The 20,995-nt window shown below is 37.8% G+C and overlaps 3 protein-coding genes across 3 annotated transcripts; 2 read left to right on the top strand and 1 right to left on the bottom strand.

Annotated features, from left to right (window-relative positions):
- Positions 1 to 432: 432 nt before the first annotated feature.
- On the top strand, positions 433 to 5,151 carry LOC137710528 (catalase isozyme 1-like). The gene is made up of 8 exons (XM_068449573.1): positions 433 to 570; positions 759 to 855; positions 957 to 1,234; positions 2,775 to 3,551; positions 3,738 to 3,827; positions 4,060 to 4,127; positions 4,209 to 4,302; positions 4,404 to 5,151. The coding sequence occupies exons 1-8, from the start codon at positions 556 to 558 to the stop codon at positions 4,461 to 4,463; spliced, it is 1,479 nt and encodes a 492-aa protein (XP_068305674.1). The 5' UTR covers positions 433 to 555; the 3' UTR covers positions 4,464 to 5,151.
- Positions 5,152 to 5,543: 392 nt separating this feature from the next.
- LOC137710529 (catalase isozyme 1-like) lies at positions 5,544 to 9,294 on the top strand. The gene is made up of 8 exons (XM_068449574.1): positions 5,544 to 5,734; positions 5,919 to 6,015; positions 6,651 to 6,928; positions 7,304 to 8,080; positions 8,266 to 8,355; positions 8,588 to 8,655; positions 8,737 to 8,830; positions 8,931 to 9,294. Exons 1-8 carry the CDS (start codon positions 5,720 to 5,722, stop codon positions 8,988 to 8,990), a joined length of 1,479 nt encoding a protein of 492 aa, XP_068305675.1. The 5' UTR covers positions 5,544 to 5,719; the 3' UTR covers positions 8,991 to 9,294.
- A 316-nt stretch (positions 9,295 to 9,610) lies between these two features.
- Positions 9,611 to 17,441, bottom strand: LOC137710527 (arabinosyltransferase XEG113-like). The gene is made up of 13 exons (XM_068449572.1): positions 17,033 to 17,441; positions 16,009 to 16,305; positions 15,654 to 15,859; positions 15,467 to 15,572; positions 14,526 to 14,782; positions 14,217 to 14,352; positions 13,591 to 13,685; positions 13,437 to 13,490; positions 12,328 to 12,441; positions 10,683 to 10,781; positions 10,466 to 10,585; positions 10,184 to 10,270; positions 9,611 to 10,072 (listed from the first exon to the last, which is right to left on the bottom strand). Exons 1-13 carry the CDS (start codon positions 17,184 to 17,186, stop codon positions 9,905 to 9,907), a joined length of 1,893 nt encoding a protein of 630 aa, XP_068305673.1. The 5' UTR covers positions 17,187 to 17,441; the 3' UTR covers positions 9,611 to 9,904.
- Between the last annotated feature and the right edge of the window lie 3,554 nt (positions 17,442 to 20,995).

The following is a 20,995-nucleotide window of genomic DNA, read 5'->3' as shown; positions in this document are numbered from 1 at the left end:
GGTGTCGTAGGAGTGGACAGTGTCATCCGGCGTCAATGGTTGTGTATTTCCGTTACAATTAAAAATTTCTCGTTAGGATAAGAAAGAATGAATACGTGACGTTCTCAATTATTCACATTGATTTTTTCCACCTTGCCCTCTGTCTTTTTGCGATCACCATACGAAATATCAGCGAGCAAAGCACTTACGATAATCATTCCGACTTGTGACAATAAGTTGGCGAAGATATGTAGTGACCTTCCAGCTGTGTGTGTGGATAAAGATAACGTGGGGCCGATAGCGGAAAATGGCATAGGAAAGTGATCGAAAACTTTAAGCTTTAATAAAAAAAGGAAAAAATGGAATTACAACTGAATGGTAATAAAAATTTTCAATTTTTAAAGTAAAAGTATCATTAATGTTAAAAGTAAACAGTAACTGTTTCCTTATAAATTTGCTTGCATTTCAGCCTTGATTGCCGATCTGAGCGAGTGGCTTACCCCCCCCTTCCTCTGCTCACCTCTTACCTTCTCCATCAAGCTCTCTCTCTCTCTCTCTCTAACCTGACCTTCCTCCATGGATCCTTACAAGGTACTACTCTAATCTTAATCTTTCTGGGGTTTTTCTCTTTTACTTGTTTATGCTCTTAATTTGATTTTTTCTATTTTTTTTTAAGTTTGATTTTCTTGTTGAAATACTTTTCTTGTTTATTTTCTCGGCCACCAAACAGAGCCCTCTCTAACGGATTTGGGTTGGTTTGTTTTTGTGTGTTGTTGCAGCACCGCCCTTCAAGTGCTTTCAACTCCCCGTTCTGGACCACCAATGCCGGTGCTCCAGTTTCGAACAACAACTCTTCTCTGACTGTTGGACCCAGAGGTGATTTAACTCTTCTCTGACTTATGCATGTAATAGGGATGGTTGGTTACGTCGAGTTGAGTAGATGCAGTTAAGAATTTATTTCTTTGTCTATTTGTCAGGTCCGGTTCTGCTTGAGGACTACCATCTGGTGGAGAAACTCGCCAATTTTGCTAGAGAACGGATCCCAGAGCGTGTCGTCCATGCTAGGGGAGCCAGTGCAAAAGGTTTCTTTGAGGTCACCCATGATGTTTCTCACCTTTCATGTGCTGACTTCCTTCGAGCCCCTGGAGTTCAGACACCTGTTATTGTGCGTTTCTCCACTGTTATCCATGAGCGTGGCAGCCCTGAAACCATAAGGGATCCTCGTGGTTTTGCAGTGAAGTTTTACACCAGAGAGGTGACGTTTCAATGATAGTAGAGTTTTGACACGTCGATGATCGTAATTATATTCAACGGCGCATTCATAGTTAAAAACACGCAGTGGTGTCTCTAGTCACAGCTCCAGTGACAAATACTTTAAGTCATGGATAGTCTCTAGTCAGCTCCAGTGACAAATACTTGACAAATACTTTTAAGTCATGGATAGTGACAAATACTTAAGTCATCTATCTATCTATATCTATATTATCCATATTATCCATATCTATCTATCTTCTATATTATTAAGATTATTAAGAGAGCACACTTGCGAACCTTTTTGTCCATTTTTTCAATTTTGCCCCTCATTTTTGAATTCACAAAGTTAAGATGAGAGGGTAAAATAGTAATTTTGTACCTTTTGATAAAAAGATAATTATATCCTTTTTTTTTTCTTCCTATTTTGCTCTTATTTTTTTATAAACAATATTTACATAAGAAAGATAAAATAGTAATTTTGTATCAAAATTTTTACATAAGATTATATTATTAAAAGAACACACCTTGTGAACCTTTTTGCCTATTTTTTTCAATTTTCCCCTTCATTTTTTAATATACAAAGTTGAGATGAGGAGGGCAAAATAGTAATTTTATACATTTTGACAAAATGACAATCCTATCCCTTTTTTCCTCATTTTTGATATAGAATATTTACACAAAAAAGGTAAAATAATAATTTTGTATCAAAATATTTACAGAAGATAAAAATATTCACTTATTAAGAGAAATTATCCCATAATCATTTTTTCATACAGGTAAGTGAAATCATGATGTTTTTTGAATAATTGGAATGAACTGAAGCGGTTGCACTTGAGGAGAAAGTGGAAGGAGGTGGACAGTTGTTGACACACACAAAGTGTGCTCTGCTAGTATTTAGGGGGTGTAGTTAAACTCGGATTTGAGAGAATTTTAAAAGATTTTAAAATCTTAGTGTAGTCAATTAAAAGATTTTAAAGGAATTTAGAATCCATTCAAATCTAGGTGTAGTGGATTTTAGAATCTTTTAAAATCTAGGTGTAATCAATTAAAAGATTTTAAAGGATTTTAAAATCCATTCAAATCTAAGTGTAATAAAAAAATTAAGATTTTAGTGGATTTCAATAAATTGTGGATTTTGTGGAATTTGAAAGCCAAAAGTATATATAACTAAGATTAAAAAGAATCCAACCTGGATTTCAAATCCTTCCACCACAATCCATTTAAATTCTTTAAAAATTCATGTGAATTTTGTTGAAGACTCTAATCTTCTTAAATCCTATAAAATTTATCATTTTTAAAATCCTTTAAAATTTTAGTTCGGCTACAGCGGTAGTCTTGTGACTTCCATGAAATATGGCATTCTTCCTTTTCTTTTCTTTTCTTTTTTAAATATCGTTTTTATTCTGCAGATTGTTGATTTCTTTGTAACATTATTATTAACTATCTATAGCTCCTGGAAACCATTTGGTCATATTGTTTTTACTTGTTTGTACATGCATTCCTTCCTTACTCATGTTGTGACCTTATTCTTCTTAACACAGGGTAATTTTGACTTGGTGGGAAACAATTTCCCCGTGTTTTTTGTCCGTGATGCAATGCAATTCCCGGACGTGATCCATGCTTTCAAACCGAACCCTAAGTCCCACATCCAAGAGTATTGGAGGGTCCTTGACTTCTTATCTCACCATCCAGAAAGCCTGCTCACGTTCGCCTTCCTATTCGATGACGTGGGAGTTCCACAAGATTACAGGCACATGGAAGGCTTTGGTGTTCACGCCTACACTCTTATCAGCAAGGCCGGGAAGGTACACTACGTGAAGTTTCATTGGAAACCCACTTGTGGAGTCAAGTGTTTGTTGGAGGACGAGGCTATTAAGGTTGGAGGAGCTAATCACAGCCACGCTACCAAGGATCTCTATGACTCCATCGCAGCTGGCAACTTCCCGGAGTGGAAACTTTTTATTCAGACAATGGATCCTGATCATGAAGACAGATTTGACTTTGACCCACTTGATGATACTAAGGTCTGGCCTGAAGATATTCTTCCCCTGCAGCCGGTTGGCCGTTTGGTACTGAATAAGAACGTCGATAACTTCTTCGCAGAGAATGAACAACTTGCTTTCAACCCTGCCCTTGTTGTCCCTGGTGTCTATTATTCAAATGATAAGATGCTCCAAACTCGACTCTTCGCCTATTCTGATACCCAGAGGCACCGTCTTGGCCCCAACTATCTGCAGCTCCCGGTTAATGCTCCCAAGTGTTCTCATCACAACAATCACTATGACGGATTTATGAATTTCATGCACAGAGATGAGGAGGTACTTTTGCTCGTTTGATTTTCTTTTCCAAGTTCAACACCACTTTTTCCCTCAATTGCTGACGCTTATTGAATGCCTTTTACCCTTTTTACACTTGCGTTGCTCAAGATTCGGACGTGTACTTAAATTTTCACTTGTTTGTTCATCAAAGTTTTCTCTGCTCAGATGCCCTACTGTTTTCTGTAGATTGACTACTTCCCATCAAGGTTTGATCCTGTTCGCCATGCTGAGACCTTCCCAATTCCTTCTAATATTTTCACTGGAAAGCGTGAGAAGGTCAGTTTGTATCACTGTATAGGAATTCATTTTAATTTCCCTTGGTTTTCCCATGATCTTGTTTTCTGTGTTTTTCTTTTTACTTGAAACCTGAAAGCACTTGGAATGTCAAAAGTTAGATACATGCATGAATGCTTGTTGCATTTCTGAATCCTTTTGGTGTGCTGCACATCATGATTCACATTGCAACTTTGCGTTTAATTTGTGTATGGTGGTTTCGTTGGATATGCAGTGCGTCATTGAGAAGGAGAACAACTTCAAGCAACCTGGAGAGAGATACAGATCTTGGGCACCCGACAGGTAGCTGCCAACCCTATGATGTCTCTATGTGGAATTAAATGTATTTAAACGTCATGTTCATAATCTAAATGTTCATTGCAGGCAAGAGCGATTCCTCCACCGATGGGTTGATGTCCTATCCGAACCTCGTGTCACCTATGAAATTCGCAGCATTTGGATCTCATACTGGTCTCAGGTGAGTGCACACATGCAAAGTATTCGCATTTGTGAATTGGTAATAGTTGGATGTGATTTTGTACTGGAATATGATGTGTGCTGGTGGTAATTGAAATGCAGGCTGACCGATCCTTTGGTCAAAAACTGGCATCTCGTCTTAACGTGAGGCCGAGCATTTGAGGGCGATGCCGATGCAAGATGTTTGAGTTTCGATAAGACATGGTGAAAGGAAATTGTGGGAGGAGATAAATCAAATGTTAAATTGGTTTATTCTCGTGTCTTGATATTGTCATACTAAATTTCGATTGTAAGTGACATGTAGCCTCAATGTAATAAGTCCGAATCGTTCGTACTATACAACTCCAATGTAATCCCTCCTTGGTGCCAACTATCTCCTATTAATGGCTATGATCTGGTTGTTGTTCGGGGTGGGGTTGGTGGTGGTGTTCGAGGCGGCGATGCTCGGTGGTGGATGACGTTTCCGGTGGCTGGCTTGGATCTCTGTCAATGGAGGAGATTTCAGTAGAAGCTTCTCGGTTGGTTGTTCTGTGTTTTTTTGGGCTTCACTGTTGTGGGGCCTCTTTCTTGTTTTCTTTTGGTTTCAGGCCTTTTTGGCTGTGTATAGTTGTAAGTTGGATCTTTGCTTTGTTTGTAATTTTGGGCTTGTTTAATAAAAGTTGAGGGAGTTTTGATTGTAGTTTTACTACAGTCAAACTTTTTCCAAAAAAAAAAAAAGAAAAAGAAAAAAAAAATGTTCCGGTTGCAGGCACCGAATTTTCACTGTTTCTATGCGAGATGTTGTGTAGTTATACTTGCGCTTGACTTGCACATGATTTGTGGCTTCTAATGGGATGTACTGTTATAGCCATGCGGATGCGTACGTAGTTTATAGGACAACTGGTTTTACAAGAGTCTACCATAATCTAATCTATTCCGTTCTAATTTGACGCATGAACGTTATCTTTTGCAAGTTTATTATAAGGTTATGCAAGGTTGTCTTTGTGAACGTTATTTTTTCGTTTGGTTAGATATGGTTACGTGGGCTAGTATTGTATTATTTTTCAGTTGCATTTGTACTTGTGTTCCTAATTAATTATGTTCCTCATTTTATTTGATTAATGAAATATTTATTACATTAAAATCAGTTAAACAAAATATTTCGTAATTCGACGCAATTCTAATACATATTTGTTTCTTCCTTGGAAAACAAAGAAACCTACAGAGTACAAAACACAAGGCAAGTTGAATAAGTAAACCTCATTAAATACGTAAATCAAATTAAATAAGTAAAACCTAATTCCTTGGAAAACAAAGAAACCTACATTTCAACTCTAATGTCTGAGTGAGTGGCTTATCCCCTTCCTCTGCTCACCTCTTACCTTATCCATCAAGCTCTCTCTCTCTCTCTCTCTCTCTCTCTAACCTGACCTTTCTCCATGGATCCTTACAGGGTACTACTCTAATCTTAGTCTTAAATCTTTCTGGGATGTTTTCTTTTTTACTTGTTTATGCTCTTAATTGATTTATTTAAGTTTGATTTTCTTGTTGAATTACTTTTCTTGTTTATTTTCTCGGCTGCCAAACAGAGCCCTCTCTAATGGATTTGGGTTGGTTTGTTTTTGTGTGTTGTTGCAGCACCGCCCTTCAAGTGCTTTCAATTCCCCGTTCTGGACCACCAATTCCGGTGCTCCAGTTTCGAACAACAACTCTTCTCTGACTGTTGGACCCAGAGGTGATTTAATTCTTAATCCACTTTTAATTTATCTATTTGTTTATTTGCTTTTGACGGATTTTCAATTGCAAATTTGCTTCGAGTTTTACTTTTTTTGTGTTTTTTTAGTTGCACATCGCTTTTCAAGCACCTTGTGAATAACCGTAATCATGTTTTGATGCTGTAATCTGTGTATGCATCGATATTCTGTCTATGTTATTGTGATCTACAAGATGAAGATGATTACTATTTTGAAACTCTTGTTGTTTTTCATTGTTTTTCGGATATATATGCACACACACACACACACACATATATTGTTTGTATTTGAAGTTAGAACTTTCCCTATTTGACATTAATGTTTAAATTTCTCAACTATAGTTCCCAGTCTGTTGGTTTTCAATGAATTCCTGCGGGTCCCTTTTTTTCATTGCTTCTCGGGTTGTCAAGATGATTTTTTGATCGTCTGGTTGCCTGAAACTAAATAAAAGTTACTATCTCTGCAAGTGAGAGCAGTCATCTATATTTGACATACTTTATAAAATGTATAACCGCTAATTTCATTCTTATCACATCTTTTGCATGTAATCAGGATGGTTGATTATGTCGAGTTGAGTAGATGCAGTTAAGAATTTAATTCTTTGTCTATTTGTCAGGTCCAATTCTGCTTGAGGACTACCATCTGGTGGAGAAACTCGCCAATTTTGATAGAGAACGGATCCCAGAGCGTGTTGTCCATGCTAGGGGAGCTAGTGCAAAAGGTTTCTTTGAGGTCACCCATGACATTTCTCATCTTTCATGTGCTGACTTCCTTCGAGCCCCTGGAGTTCAGACACCTGTCATTGTGCGTTTCTCCACTGTTATCCATGAGCGTGGCAGCCCTGAAACCCTGAGGGATCCTCGTGGTTTTGCAGTGAAGTTTTACACCAGAGAGGTGAGGTTTCATTGGCTTATTGATGTTTTATGACCTCTGGATAATGATAGTTGAGTTTTGACACGTCGATGATCGTAATTATATTCAACAGCATATTTATAGTTAAAAATATGCAGTGGTATCTCGAGTCACTGCTCCAGTGACAAAGACTTTAGTCATATTTAACTAAACCCAGTAGTCTTGTGACTTCCATGAAGTATGGCATTCATCCTTTTCTTTTCTTTTTTTAAATATTGTTTTGATTCTACAGATGTTGATTTCTTTGTAACATTATTATTAACTAACTCTTGGAAATCATTTGGTCCTAATGTTTTTGCTTGTTTATACTTGCATTCCTTTCTTTACTCATGCCATGACTTTATTTTTCTTAAACAGGGTAATTTTGACTTGGTGGGAAACAATTTCCCCGTCTTTTTTGTCCGTGATGGAATGAAATTCCCAGACATGGTCCATGCTCTCAAACCGAACCCTAAGTCCCACATCCAAGAGAATTGGAGGATCCTTGACTTCTTCTCCCACCATCCAGAAAGCCTGCACATGTTCACCTTCCTATTGGATGACCTGGGAGTTCCACAAGATTACAGGCACATGGAAGGGTCTGGTGTTAACACCTATACTCTTATCAGTAAGACCGGGAAGGCACACTATGTGAAATTTCATTGGAAACCCACTTGTGGAGTCAAGTGTTTGTTGGAGGATGAGGCTATTAAGGTTGGAGGAGCTAATCACAGCCACGCTACCAAGGATCTCTATGACTCCATCGCAGCTGGCAACTACCCGGAGTGGAAACTCTTTATTCAGACAATTGATCCTGATCATGAAGACAGATTTGACTTTGACCCACTTGATGTTACTAAGATCTGGCCTGAAGATATTCTTCCCCTGCAGCCAGTTGGACGTTTGGTACTGAATAAGAACATTGATAACTTCTTTGCAGAGAATGAACAACTTGCTTTCTGCCCTGCCATTGTTGTCCCTGGTGTCTATTATTCAGATGATAAGTTGCTCCAAACTCGAATCTTCTCCTATTCTGATACTCAGAGGCACCGTCTTGGCCCGAACTATCTGCAGCTCCCAGTTAATGCTCCCAAGTGTTCTCATCACAACAATCACCATGAAGGATTTATGAATTTCATGCACAGAGATGAGGAGGTACTTTTGCTCTTTTGAATTTCTTTTCCAAGTACGATACCACTTTTCCCTCAATTGCTGACGCTTATTGAATATCTTTGTGCCTTTTTACACTTGCATTGCTAAAGATTCAGACATGTGCTTAAATTTTCACTTGTTTTTTCATCAAAGTTTTCTCTGCTCAGATGCCATACTGTTTTCTGTAGGTTAACTACTTCCCATCAAGGTATGATCCTGCTCGCCATGCTGAGACCTTCCCAATTCCTTCTAATATTTGCACTGGAAAGCGTGAGAAGGTCAGTTTGTATCAATTTAGAAGAATTCATTTAAATTTCCCTTAGTTTTCCCATGTTCTTGTTTTCTGTGTTTCTCTTTTTACCTGAAACTTGAAAGCACTTGGAATGTAAAAAGTTAGATACATGCATGAATGCTTGTTGCATTTCTGAATCCTTTTGGTGCGCTGCACATCATGATTCATGTAGCAACTTTGCGTTTAATTTGTGTATGTTGGTTTTGTTGGATATGCAGTGCGTCATAGAGAAGGAGAACAACTTCAAGCAACCTGGAGAGAGATACAGATCTTGGGCACCCGACAGGTAGCTGCCAACCCTATGATGTCTCTATGTGGAAATAAATGTATTTAAACGTCATGTTCATAATCTAAATGTTAATTGCAGGCAAGAGCGATTCCTCCACCGATGGGTTGATGCCCTATCCGATCCTCGTGTCACCTATGAAATTCGCAGCATTTGGATCTCATACTGGTCTCAGGTGAGTGCATACGCGCAAAGTATTCGCATTTGTGAATTGGTATAATTGGATGTGATTTTTTACTGGAATATGATGTGTGCTGGTGGTAATTGAAATGCAGGCTGACCGATCTTTTGGTCAAAAACTGGCATCTCGTCTTAACGTGAGGCCGAGCATTTGAGGGTGATGCCAATGCAAGATGTTTGAGTTTCGATAAGACATAGTGAAAGGAAAATGTGGGAGGAGAGAAATCAAATGTTAAATTGTTTATCCTCGTGTTGTGATACTGTTATACTAAATTTCGCATATAAGTGACGTGTTGCCTCAATGTAATAAGTCCGAATCGATGGTACTATGCAACTCCAATGTAATAAGTGCCGGTTGCAGGCGCCAGTTTTCACTGTTTCTATACAAGATGTGTAATCATACTTGTGCTTGACTTGCATATGATATGTGGCTCCTAATCGGATGTACTTTTATAGCCATGCGGATGCGTACGTAGTATATAGGCTTCTAATCTAACCCATTCAAATTTGACGCGTATTGTATCGTCCTTTATATATATGAACTTGTATTCCTGATCAATGATATTCCTCATTTTATTTGATTACTGAAATATTTAAGGCCGAGTTTCGACCTAATCCTCCTGCTTGTTTTACTGTCTTCATATTATTAATAAAATAAAATAGTGGGGTCCGGCGGAGGGTTCAAGGTACAACAGTCCTTTCCCCATTACCTCGCACACGTCAATTGACGTAGAACTAGTCTCGCCTAATATTTTTATTTTCATATGGAAAAACATAGACGTGCAAATTAATATAAAGTTTTCCATTTCTTTTATTGGAGCTACATATGAAGATTATGAATGATACACCTGAAAAAGATTTCTTTAATACACAACACTATTTTTCCCGTTTTTAATATGGATCGGCATTCGGTACAGCCTCTCCTCCGTGTACAAACATGGATGCAGTCCTCTTCGTGTCTATTCATGTAGGTAAGTTAGGAACTAATTCGTTTGTCAGATACTTTCCCATACTCCTCGTCTTTGTATTTCCTTTGACAGATCCACGTACAGATATTGCTCCGTTTATCTTACGGTGGTGGGTGATCGTCCTCACGGGTTTGAGGAGGGATAGGTCTCCAACCTGGTTTCTCATCCCAGTACATGTCATAGTATATGTGACCAGGAGTGTGTTCAGCCACACAACACCATATACCAACATACCGCTTTGCACGATTCCTGAATTTCTCTTCCCTTGCCTGACCATAAATTTCGCAAAGCGTCAGATCAGCGCATGATAACGAAGCATGTGGTGCATGTACAACCAAAGTAAGAAAGAAAAGCCGAATAAGATTGACGAAAAGACTTGCCTTGTCGGTGAAACCTGGGAATGCATCTTGCATAGAAGAAAACTGAATTACTTTTACATCCTTGAACGAGGAGAATACTGTCTTGAACTGCATATACAAGTGAAATCCAATATCGTGTAAGTCACTCAGAACACCAGGATCCAAAAGACACTACTTATTAATAGGGTTAAGAAGGAACAAGGTTTGTTACACATATAAAACATACATATATTAATCTGTACACTCTTCCAAGAGAGAAATAAAATGAACTCACACACGCACACACGTATTAATTCACATTACCGTTTCTTCGTTGCTTCTCTTTGGAAATCTGAGTGCTCCTGAAGGGGTGGTAGTATTTGAAGCTATGCAATCTCGTGTTCCTTGTTGACAAAGCTGGACATCAAGCCATGACTCTTTCACCTAAAACAAAATTCATAAATGAAGTTGTCTACTCTTAGCTACAGAATCAATGGAACTGACTCTTTTGACTTAAAAAATTTCATAGATACCCATTTACCTGTTTTGGCATCAATGGATTGTCAAAGAATGAGTATTCTCTGACACCGATTGGGGGCCCAAATATCTCCGCTGGCAATTCCTTAAGCATGACATTCACCTGCGATACAGTACACTTTTGTTAGCTACCACCTCCAGAAGGGATTTCACGGTAGGACCTTGAGATACACCAATGTTCCTATGAATTATTTGTGCAATTCTTGGAAGCTTCACTCTGTACAAACCCATTAATCTAAACAGTGGAACTTAATCAGTTTAAACGAGATGTAAGATTTGACAAATGACAAAGGTGAAGAAAAAAAAAAACTAGAAAATCGATTGTACACAGGTAGGTGTAGGAAAATAATTAAATAACCGCTGTATGCCTCTTTTTCTCTCCTTGAATCTTTTTTCTTTCTTTCCAGTTTATAGAAATTTCGGCTTCTCAAATATCCAATCCAACCATGAATTTTCCTTGAAACTTTTCATGTTCTGTTAATCAGGGATTAGAGAGTATTTTGTAGCTCAGCCCCTTTTAAATGTTTATAATAAAAAGGGTCCACACATAGGATAGAGAAAAAGGAAAATTATGGAAACACATCTTGTGGTTAGATCGTAAAACATGTATTGTCCTCAGGCATCATGACACTTATCGTTTATTTCATTCATCAGTACTTAATATGAAAATTGATGGAAGAGATGTAGAGATTAGGTATGATTTTTATGGCGTCTTACCAAAATCATGTGCTGCAGACGTGCTTAATTACTACCAAAGTTAACTTTTTTATGTAGCCGAGGAAACCACATAGGTATCTATGTGACAAAAATAAAACATTTTATAAGGCCGAAGTTACGACTGTTTTATCTGTAGTTTAGCTGAAAAAGACATTGTATTACCAGTTGACTATTACGATGTGTATAAATACAGAAAAATCTCTCAGGTGAAGCCGATTCCCTAAACGATCATAAGGGCGGTTGCACCACATCCAACCAAAAACAAATGAGAGAAAAGACACTACTAGAAACCATCCCCTCTAAGGAAACCCCACACCCCCCCAACCCCAACCCATCCCCCCCCAACCCCCCCACCCCCCCCCCACACCCCCACCCCCACCCCCCTCTCTCCCCCTTTTGCAATAAATCATGCTCAGAAATGGCAACTGGGATATCACAACGAGATGCAATCAGAAAATTCAACTGACACTTCTAGTAATCCTAATAGGTTTTTAGCAAGGGTAGTAACAACAAAGTAATCAGCACAAATAGTCATTCAGACTCCATCGCATACTTATTGTGGAGAGGGGAAAAGTCTAAAATTCTAATCGAGCCCATTGCAAGGAGGACCAAGTTGATAATACGATCACTACTTTTTGTCCCATGACATTGTAATTCAACTCACTACTCCAAACAATTAAACTCTAGCAAAAAGAGCCTTGAGTTAATATGGTAACTGACTCAATTTAGAAAATGCAACTCATATCCTGCTGTTTTTTTTTTTATTTTTTGTCTGACACATTCTGCTATTTTAGTACAAAGGCTGATTTAATACAAAATTCTACCAAAGGAATGGCAACTGTCTTACAAGAATTTTTTTTCGAGCAATCTTGTCTATTGTGGAAGCAAAGATAACAAACTGTATAAAGTTAGCTCTGACAAATTGGACATACCTCAAACACATGATCTAGAGGGCAAATAAAGGGTTGTCGAGTGATAGATCCCTCAAGAACGCCAGGGTGGGGAAACCACAGCCTATCCAACCTGCACCATAGTGGAGGCATAACCTAAAAAACACAAATAAAAGAGATGACGACTAAAATACATATGCAGAAAAATGCATTATTTCATCTCAACAATAATGAATTCCAAACTTGTAAACCTAAACCCTAAAACCTTAAGTACATATCCCAGCACACTGTTGTTTGATTAATTAGAGGACTGATTTTGTCCCTTATCCTTATGACCAAACCAATAAGCAAAACAACACAGTATCTATAGTGTGTAAAAGGTGACCAATTTAAATTGCACTGTGTTTTGAACCATCCAATCTAAAACCAAATAGCTACTAGTGGAGAGGACCAAGACTTTATATGTTGAGATACACGAATTTGGATACCAGATGTAAGAGTTTAATATTTTCAACACTAACTCATGTGTGGCTGGTCTAAGCCAAACAGATGGATTAACTTATATATTGGATGACACGGAGCATGTATAGCCAAATTGGGCCTGAAATGTGGATAAATTGTCCCACTCACATACCTTGTCAGAGTTAGACAATGCAACCAAAAACCAGTGGATTATTAGAGGAGAAGCCCGTGATTTATATAAAGAGATACAAGACTTGGAATATCTGATTTGAGATTTCTATATTCTCATAGAACTTAGAAGACATATCTACGTATGTACTTAAGATTATCAGTCATGATCCCACTATATTGTTAGACATGCAGGTCCTTACAAGGTTTACACCTTTGAACAAGAAAATAATAACTAAGCCTTGTCTGTGATATTTTGTGAAGCATGCACAATGGAACATGTATTAATAAGCCCCCAATTTCCATATATGATAAATTGATGATGACGATTGCATCAAGGCTTCTGTTAATGGTGAATTGTAATTTCACCCAGGTACATCTAAACAAACCAAACTCAAACTCAAACTCATTTAATGATCCGAAACTAAATTCATTCACACATATATCACCAGAACATTTCAGTCCAAAAAATAGACTGAAATAAAATAAAAGAGAGATAATATATATATAATTTTTCTTACCAGGGTGCGATTCAACAGAGAAGCAATTGCAAGAGCCGTTCTTATTTGTTTTATCTGAACAAAATCATTTAGAATAAAAATTATAAGATGTAACACTAAGATACGATCCCACACAATGTAAAAAGATTATGGAAGCAGGTTAGCACATACATACTTGGTAATTAATAAGAGTAAAATGTGATTTAACATTATGCTCCCCATCTAGCAACAAGCTCTTAGGAATAGACGGCTTAAATGACAAAAAACCTCCTGCGTAAATTTGCAAAGTCCTTGTTAAGAAAGATGTTAAGCGTCAATTGTATAAATTAAATAGTCATCAGTAAGAACAAATGTGCAGCAGTAGCGTATCCGTGTATTCAAGTGATCAACTTTTCACTTCTAAATCACAAACTTTTTGATTGCTGACGAGGTTAGAAGTTCTAAAGGAAAAAGAGATTAGCTGGTGTTTTAATTATTAGAGATGGTCTAGTATTCCTATAGAATGTTCATTCCCCCATATATTGTAGGTAATACCAAATTTTCAATTCTTCCTACTATACCCTCTAATTCTCAGACGTACCATTCTATTCCAATGCTCATTCTAGCTACCAAACAGTACCTTGGTTTCTTAATGTGAAAGATCAAGTTCCATGAGATTGGAAGGAAATCTTGGCAGAGATGATGCAAAGGATGATACCGAACATTCGCATTAAGCAAGCAATTGAAAGAAAGATGCATCCTAATAAGATTTAGAAGATATCCAATGTACAGTACAATATCAATGATATTTCCTTTTAGTACCTGGTGCATCATAGTATTCTGGTGGGTCATAGAAAACCATGCCTTCCCGTAGTCGGTGGCGTTTTCCTTCGGTACCTGCATACTGGAATGTGGTATGCACTGCATATGGCTCCAATCTCAATTGTTGATGCATGGCCTGTCATTAAAGCGTTAAAGCTTAGGGCTTAAGCGAAACATAACCTTTTATAGCTTAGTTGCATTAAGTCCTTGAAAGACACCTAACTTTGACAGCAAAATTGATTAAAATAAGGAATAACACTGTAAATTGAAAAGATACCCAAACTATCAAATAAAAACTACAGGATCTACCTGGACAAAATATGTATGCCCACTACAAAATATACTCGCAGGCAGAACTCCCAGCTTGAGACTTCCATCAAAAGCATATACAAGTCCACTCTCTCCATCAACTGGTGGCCCTAACTGTCTTCGTACGAGATCATTAAACCCATTCTGGTCCCATATCTTCTCATCAGCTAGAAGCATATCTTTCCATTCCTTAGCCAATCTTTTAGCAGGATCTGTTGGCCGCCAGTGAAAAATTCCAATGTTGTACGCAGCACCAACTGTTATAGGTGAAGATACATCTTTTAAAATTCTCAAATTTTGAGTTAACTTTAAATCTATTGATCATGAAAAAGAAACATAACCGAACAAATAACTTCTAAAATAAAAATAAACAAGGGTGACCAGAGACAAAGAGGGAGTCAAAATTAGACTGCACTAAACAATGTGGATAGAGTGTGAATGGTGAGCATATTAGTCATTGACACGGGCACAACTCCTATGTTAAAAAATAAACACTGGGGTATCTTTTAAATCCAGGAACGGAGCTGCAGCAATATACATCATGTGTATGAATTTCAGAGTATACTACAGTCAACACTGACATATATATTAATCCAACTTGGTATGTACATGAAGAATATTCATAGAGTGTTAAATAGAAACCAGAATAACATATTAGTATAGGTTCGTTAGGAGTAGGACAAAAAGCACATTCAGTAGTTCTTTTTCTTTTCTAAGTGCCTAAACATCCAAGAATAGTAATGAAGGTATCTACAAAAATAAGGAGAGTTTAGGATCCTATACTAGTTCCCTGATGGGTAGACCCATAGTAATCATTTGTGGTGGGACACATTTTTATATCACCAGATCTTATGCAAGTTATACTGAAATCCTCCTCATGGAAAAGCTGCAAACAAAGGATAAAGGAGATAGAAGGAGAAATATTAAAAAAAAATCTTTACCTTGTTGCCAAATGTCCAGCCTGTCATCGGTGACCGTTGGTACAACTTGATCACTGGAAGTTAAGACATCTGCTTCTGCATAGCGAGCAAGATACGGAAGTGGGTCCTGTTCCAAGAAAATTGATAACTCATAATGCCATACGAAGCAACTAAACAATTAAAATTTTGAACGCTAGCTAAAAAGTACCTTCAACCAAACCATGTCTGTATCACACATCAATAGCTCAAAACCATAAGGGAGAATTGAGTCTATCAGTATAACTTTTTCTCGTCCCATCTTGTGGAATGTTGGCGACCCCCATCCAACGTCTATTGTGCTCATGTGGCTGCCCATGTCAAACACCGGAACACCTTTCCAATACAAAGCCTCCAACAGTTTGGTGTCCATTGCACCTAAGCCATCAAGGTCAAACTCAGAGGTGCAAATGAAAATAGAAAGACAAGCACATTTTTTTCCTTGGGAAGTGGAACAAGAAATGTATACAAATTGCAAAGGCCGTAAAGAAAGAAAAACGCACGCCTGAGAATATGGGGTAGCTTACCAATGAGAAGGTTAGAAAGCCCCAGATCAGTCAAGTGTTTAACCCAAGTCAGGATAAAATCCATGAATGCATAGTTCCCAAAGGTCACTATAACAACGTTATCCTTCACTCTTTGCTGAACTAGTTCTTTGCTCAGTCTAAATTTCTTCAAAGGTGGCATTTTCTTTGTGCGTGGGGGAGCTTCCCAAATAGGTCTTGTTGACATGCTTTGAGGCCCTACTGAAGGTGTGGCCATTGCTTGAACTATTTCTGGTTGAGAAACATTGGGTGCTTGCTCTAAAGGAGGAGAACCTACATCTGTAACAATTCGTTCATTCACATAAATAAAACACATGCACGAAGAGGGAGAAGACTGGGATCATAGACAGATTGCTTATTGAATAAACACAAGACATTGCAACAAAGGGTGCATTGAACAAAACAAAAAGTCCCGAGTTATACAATATTACTGACTGCAGGGTAATCGATAATAGAACGTCAAAATCACATACACAAAATCTGACGCATATATCCAATGCTTGGAGTCTGCTCAGAAGTCAAACACACATACTTAGACCGAACGGACTAAATCAGCTCCAATGGCAACTCCAAAACACAACGGCAGTAACCACAATGTGTAAAATTCACACTCTTGGTGTATAAGAAGAAACAAGAAGCACAGAGTTGATCGCCTTTAGTTCTACCCAACCCGAAAAGATTATAAAAAAATACCAAAGGTAGAAAATTTGATCATATAATTCCTAAATGAGGTTGCATTCATGTTCGCCGGTTACGATGTAATAGCTGAATCAGTTTCATCACTTGGACATGTAAGCAAGGAGTTGAAAATTTGTACTTGGTTAGAAAGACAAGGTCCATTGCGTTAATTATTAACTGAGCACATATGTGCTGAATTATTAAAATCTCAAACCCCCGTTTCGAATATGCAATGTAAGTGATAAAGATTGAAGCTTTTGCAGAAAATGAATTGAAAGGTAGTTCACTTGTAAGCAAATCAAGAGAGAGAGATAGAGGGGGAACTGACGGGAAAGCCAGGAGGTGGTGGAATCAGCGGCAGACTTGCCGGAGTAGATGGCGGATATCACATACAAAGACGAGAAGACGATCCCAATTATTACGGTGGCGTATATCGTCACGAACACTGGCTTCGCCTTGTCGAACGCATTCTTCCACGCCATTTTTCTGCTTTTTATTGGGATTTTTGGTTTATTTGGTCACCATTCCCGCGCCATTATCTTCTTCCTTCTTCTTTCGTCTGGGAGGAAAGACGAGAAGAAAGAAACTGAAACCCTAATCGAAATCCCAATCAATCAATCTGAATCTAAGAAGAGAAAGAGAGGGAGAGATTTATTTCAGTTTTTCTTCTGAGCTGCTCTCACAGGCTGCCCAGCTGCCCAACTGCCAAGGTCAACTCTTCTAGGCACCATGTTTGTCCCATCCTTCTCCCTATTATTTTTTTAATACTGAAAACCCACATGATTACCAAAAAGGATTAACTTGACTCAATGGTTGATGAGAGTTCCTCCCCATTCACTTTTGCTACGAATTCCTCGATTTCAATCTTACGGAATTCGATCCTCTCCTGGGCTTGGGCTCAAGAGTCTGCTGAGTAACACACATGGATCGTTGAATTTTGATCAAACGGTTACAAACAGGAAATCTTTTAAAAGTTATAATAATTGTAATCGTTGGATCAAAATCCAACGACCCTTGTGTGTTGGTCAGGAGGTTCCTGAGCCCAAGCTCAGGAGAGGATCAAATTCCCAATCTTACGATCGAAATCGTTTAATATTGAAATTATATTATATGTGTGAAAAAATAATACAATATAAAATCATTTGATGATCAAACTATACAAAAATAAATAGACAAATTCTGTAAAATTATCATTAACCATTTATTTATTTGTGATTAAACGACTTTAATTCGAAGAATTTTAATTGAGTTTTATAAACTCCATTTGAATTTCAAAAGTGAATTCTAAGTGGATTTAATGGAGTTTGTGAGTTTTTATTTTTTATTTTGAACAATTTTTGTGAATTCTATTAATTTTAATCTTGACAAATAAATGCATTTGAAGGGTTAGAGTGTGCCACATCGTTCATACTCATTGCAATGTATTTACCCATTTTTTCAGTGAATAACCATTTTTCTCTCTTTTCTCTTTGTTTTTCTTCCACAGCTGCATACTTACCTTCAATTTCATCTCTCATCTCTCATCTCTCATCTTTCCTGTAAAAACTAACTAAATTGCAACTTTGTGATGTCGTGAAATTACTAAAATTGAAGATCAGAAATTATACCTGATAAACAAATTAGAGGTCGAAATCATACCAAAAAGTTGCATCTCCTTTGCACCTACATCCTCATGTGAAAAACCATGGTATTACCATATAAGCAATCTTTTTATAAAACCAATGCTTTGGGACAACCAAATTTCTCTCCAACGAAGTCACTAGCCATCACAACCTGCAAGCAATTGCCAAGTATTTTGAGATTCATTGTAGGATACACACTGGCTTAAACATTTACTCTTGTGTTTTCATGCAAAGACAAAATCATGTTTTGAGATTAGAGGGACGATCGTACTTCTTGGTTGTGCAGTAGTTAGGGAGACTCGGATTCAATTGTGGTAGAACGAATGAAAGTGGGAAATGAGACTGTTGTGATTTGGATGAGGCATGCAATGTGACGTGGAGGAAGCCGGAGATGAAGATGATGAAAATGGGAGAGCAAATGATTGTGATGTTGAGAGTGATAAATCAGTAAGATATCATGAGAAACAAGGTAAGACAAACTCATCAAAATCTTATAGAAAAAGGCAAGATTTATTATGGATTAATTTACAATATAAACTCCAAAATCCATCACTTTTAAAAATCGTATCAAATCAATGATATTTGGAATACACATAAACTTTTGTAAATTTATTTAAAATCATAATTGAATAGATTAATGGTTTTCTATAAATTTTTGTAAAATCATTTGAGATCTTGATTGAATAATTTGGTATTTTCATAAATTCATTTACACACTGTGTTTGGATGAGAAATTCCAAAATGACAGAAATAAAAATGACGGAATCTTATTTTCTATAATTTGTCAATTTTCTTGTTTAGTTAACCTAAAAGGATAATGAATACAAAATTTAACGTGTGTATAGTGATGAGTCGTTTTTATTCTATACATTTTTCTCTCTTTTCTCTCTGTTTTTCTTCCACAGCTGCATGTTTACCCTTGGTTTCATCTCTTATCTCCCCTCTTTCCTGTAAAAACTAACTAAATTGCAACTTTGTGATGTCGTGAAATTATTAAAATTCAAGATCATAAAGTTATAATTTTGGAACACTTACATACATTTGTTAAATTTTTCGTCAGAACCTCGATTAATTGATGATGTGGCGTCCACGTAGACAATGATTGGACATCACTTGGAAATTAAACTAAAGTAAATCTCATTTTACTATCTTGAAGTTTCTTGGTTTTCAACATTTCATACTTCAAGTTTTTTTCATCCTAGTTTGGTACCTAAAGTGAACTCTTGGACAGTTTCATACATATGTTAAACTTTCTGTTAAAACAGCAGTTAACATGTGACGTGTGTGACATCCCGTCCCGGGATTATTAAAACGCACTTGTGAAAAGACATTTTTACCCCTAATTCGTTTCTTTGACGTTATTGGTTGTTTTGTGTGTTGTGGCATGTGTTGGGTCACACACACACAGGCACACTCACTGTCTCTCTCTGCCCTTTCTCTGTCTCTGTCTCTCATCTCCCTCTCCCTTCCCGTTCACCTTAATACGTACGGACAAACCCATAAACACCCTAAACATTAACAGATCGAGGAAACTAGGAGCACAGTTGTGATCGTGAAGTTCGTGGGAGCACAATCGTACCATTTTCAGGTAAGAAATTCGTCGTTCTCACGTCGATTCGACGATGTCTGTTTTGAGCACTGTTCATGCAAACATTAATCTAGCTTGTTTTTGGATTTTTGAAGCTCATAGATGTCTTAGTGAGGTCCTAAGGAGCATCGGAGTAGCTCGTTGGACGAAATTGGACGTCGGAATCGTGGGTTTCGAAGTTGGCCGGTTTTTGAGTTTTGAGACAGGTACGATCTTGTGGTTTTTAGCCCTTAAAACTTGTTGGGACGTGTTCTACTAGTTTAGGGCTTCATTTTGGTGTTAAAATCGTGAAAAATGGTTGAGAATCGAGCGAGAAAACTCGAGTTGCAGGTTTCCCAGTTTTCCGGCGCTGGCGACGGCACCGGAGATTGAACGGAGAAGGTGACGGAATATTCCGTCAAATCTGACGGAATATTCCTGACGCCGTTGACGGAATCCGTTAGAAATAACGGAATATTCCTCACGGCGTCAGTTGACGCCGTCCGTGTGCACCGCACGTGCCTGCGGCGGAGGAAAATTTTTCTAAAAATATGGTTGTGATCCTGAGGTTGTGTAGAGCACGTTGGTATATTCATTTGTCCATTTTGAGCAATGTATGAGAAGTTATTACGAGAAGTTGGTTATGTGTTTTTAAATTGACGTTTTTATAGTTATTTCGCATATAGGTGACACGTACCCCGAGGACGAGCGTGCGCACTTGAGGCAGGGGGGCTACGACCCTTCCACTTACCAGTGAGTGGGCTTTTGTTTTCCGTATATACCTATATACATTTATTTTTCCCAGAAATTGAGTAAAAAGGAGGTTAATTGCCTTATGCCATGCACGTTATTATTATCGTGTATGCATCATTGCACGCATTAGTAGTGGCATACATATACATATGCATATTTGGTGCTGTGGACGCACAGGTAAGTGCCAGGTAAGTGGTTTTCACGTTTACATTTCAGTAGTGGTTTGAGATGCTTAGAGAGCTCATAACCTGCACCCCCGGTGTTAGTGCTCCCGCCCAGTGTAGGGCACAGTCCTTCACGTGATGTTCACATCCCGCACCACACGCTCAGCTTGGATCCAAGTTAGGTG

This window comes from Pyrus communis, chromosome 12, assembly GCF_963583255.1.
Source record: "Pyrus communis chromosome 12, drPyrComm1.1, whole genome shotgun sequence".
Taxonomy (NCBI): Eukaryota; Viridiplantae; Streptophyta; class Magnoliopsida; order Rosales; family Rosaceae; genus Pyrus; species Pyrus communis.
This window is presented reverse-complemented; position numbering and strand designations above follow the sequence as displayed.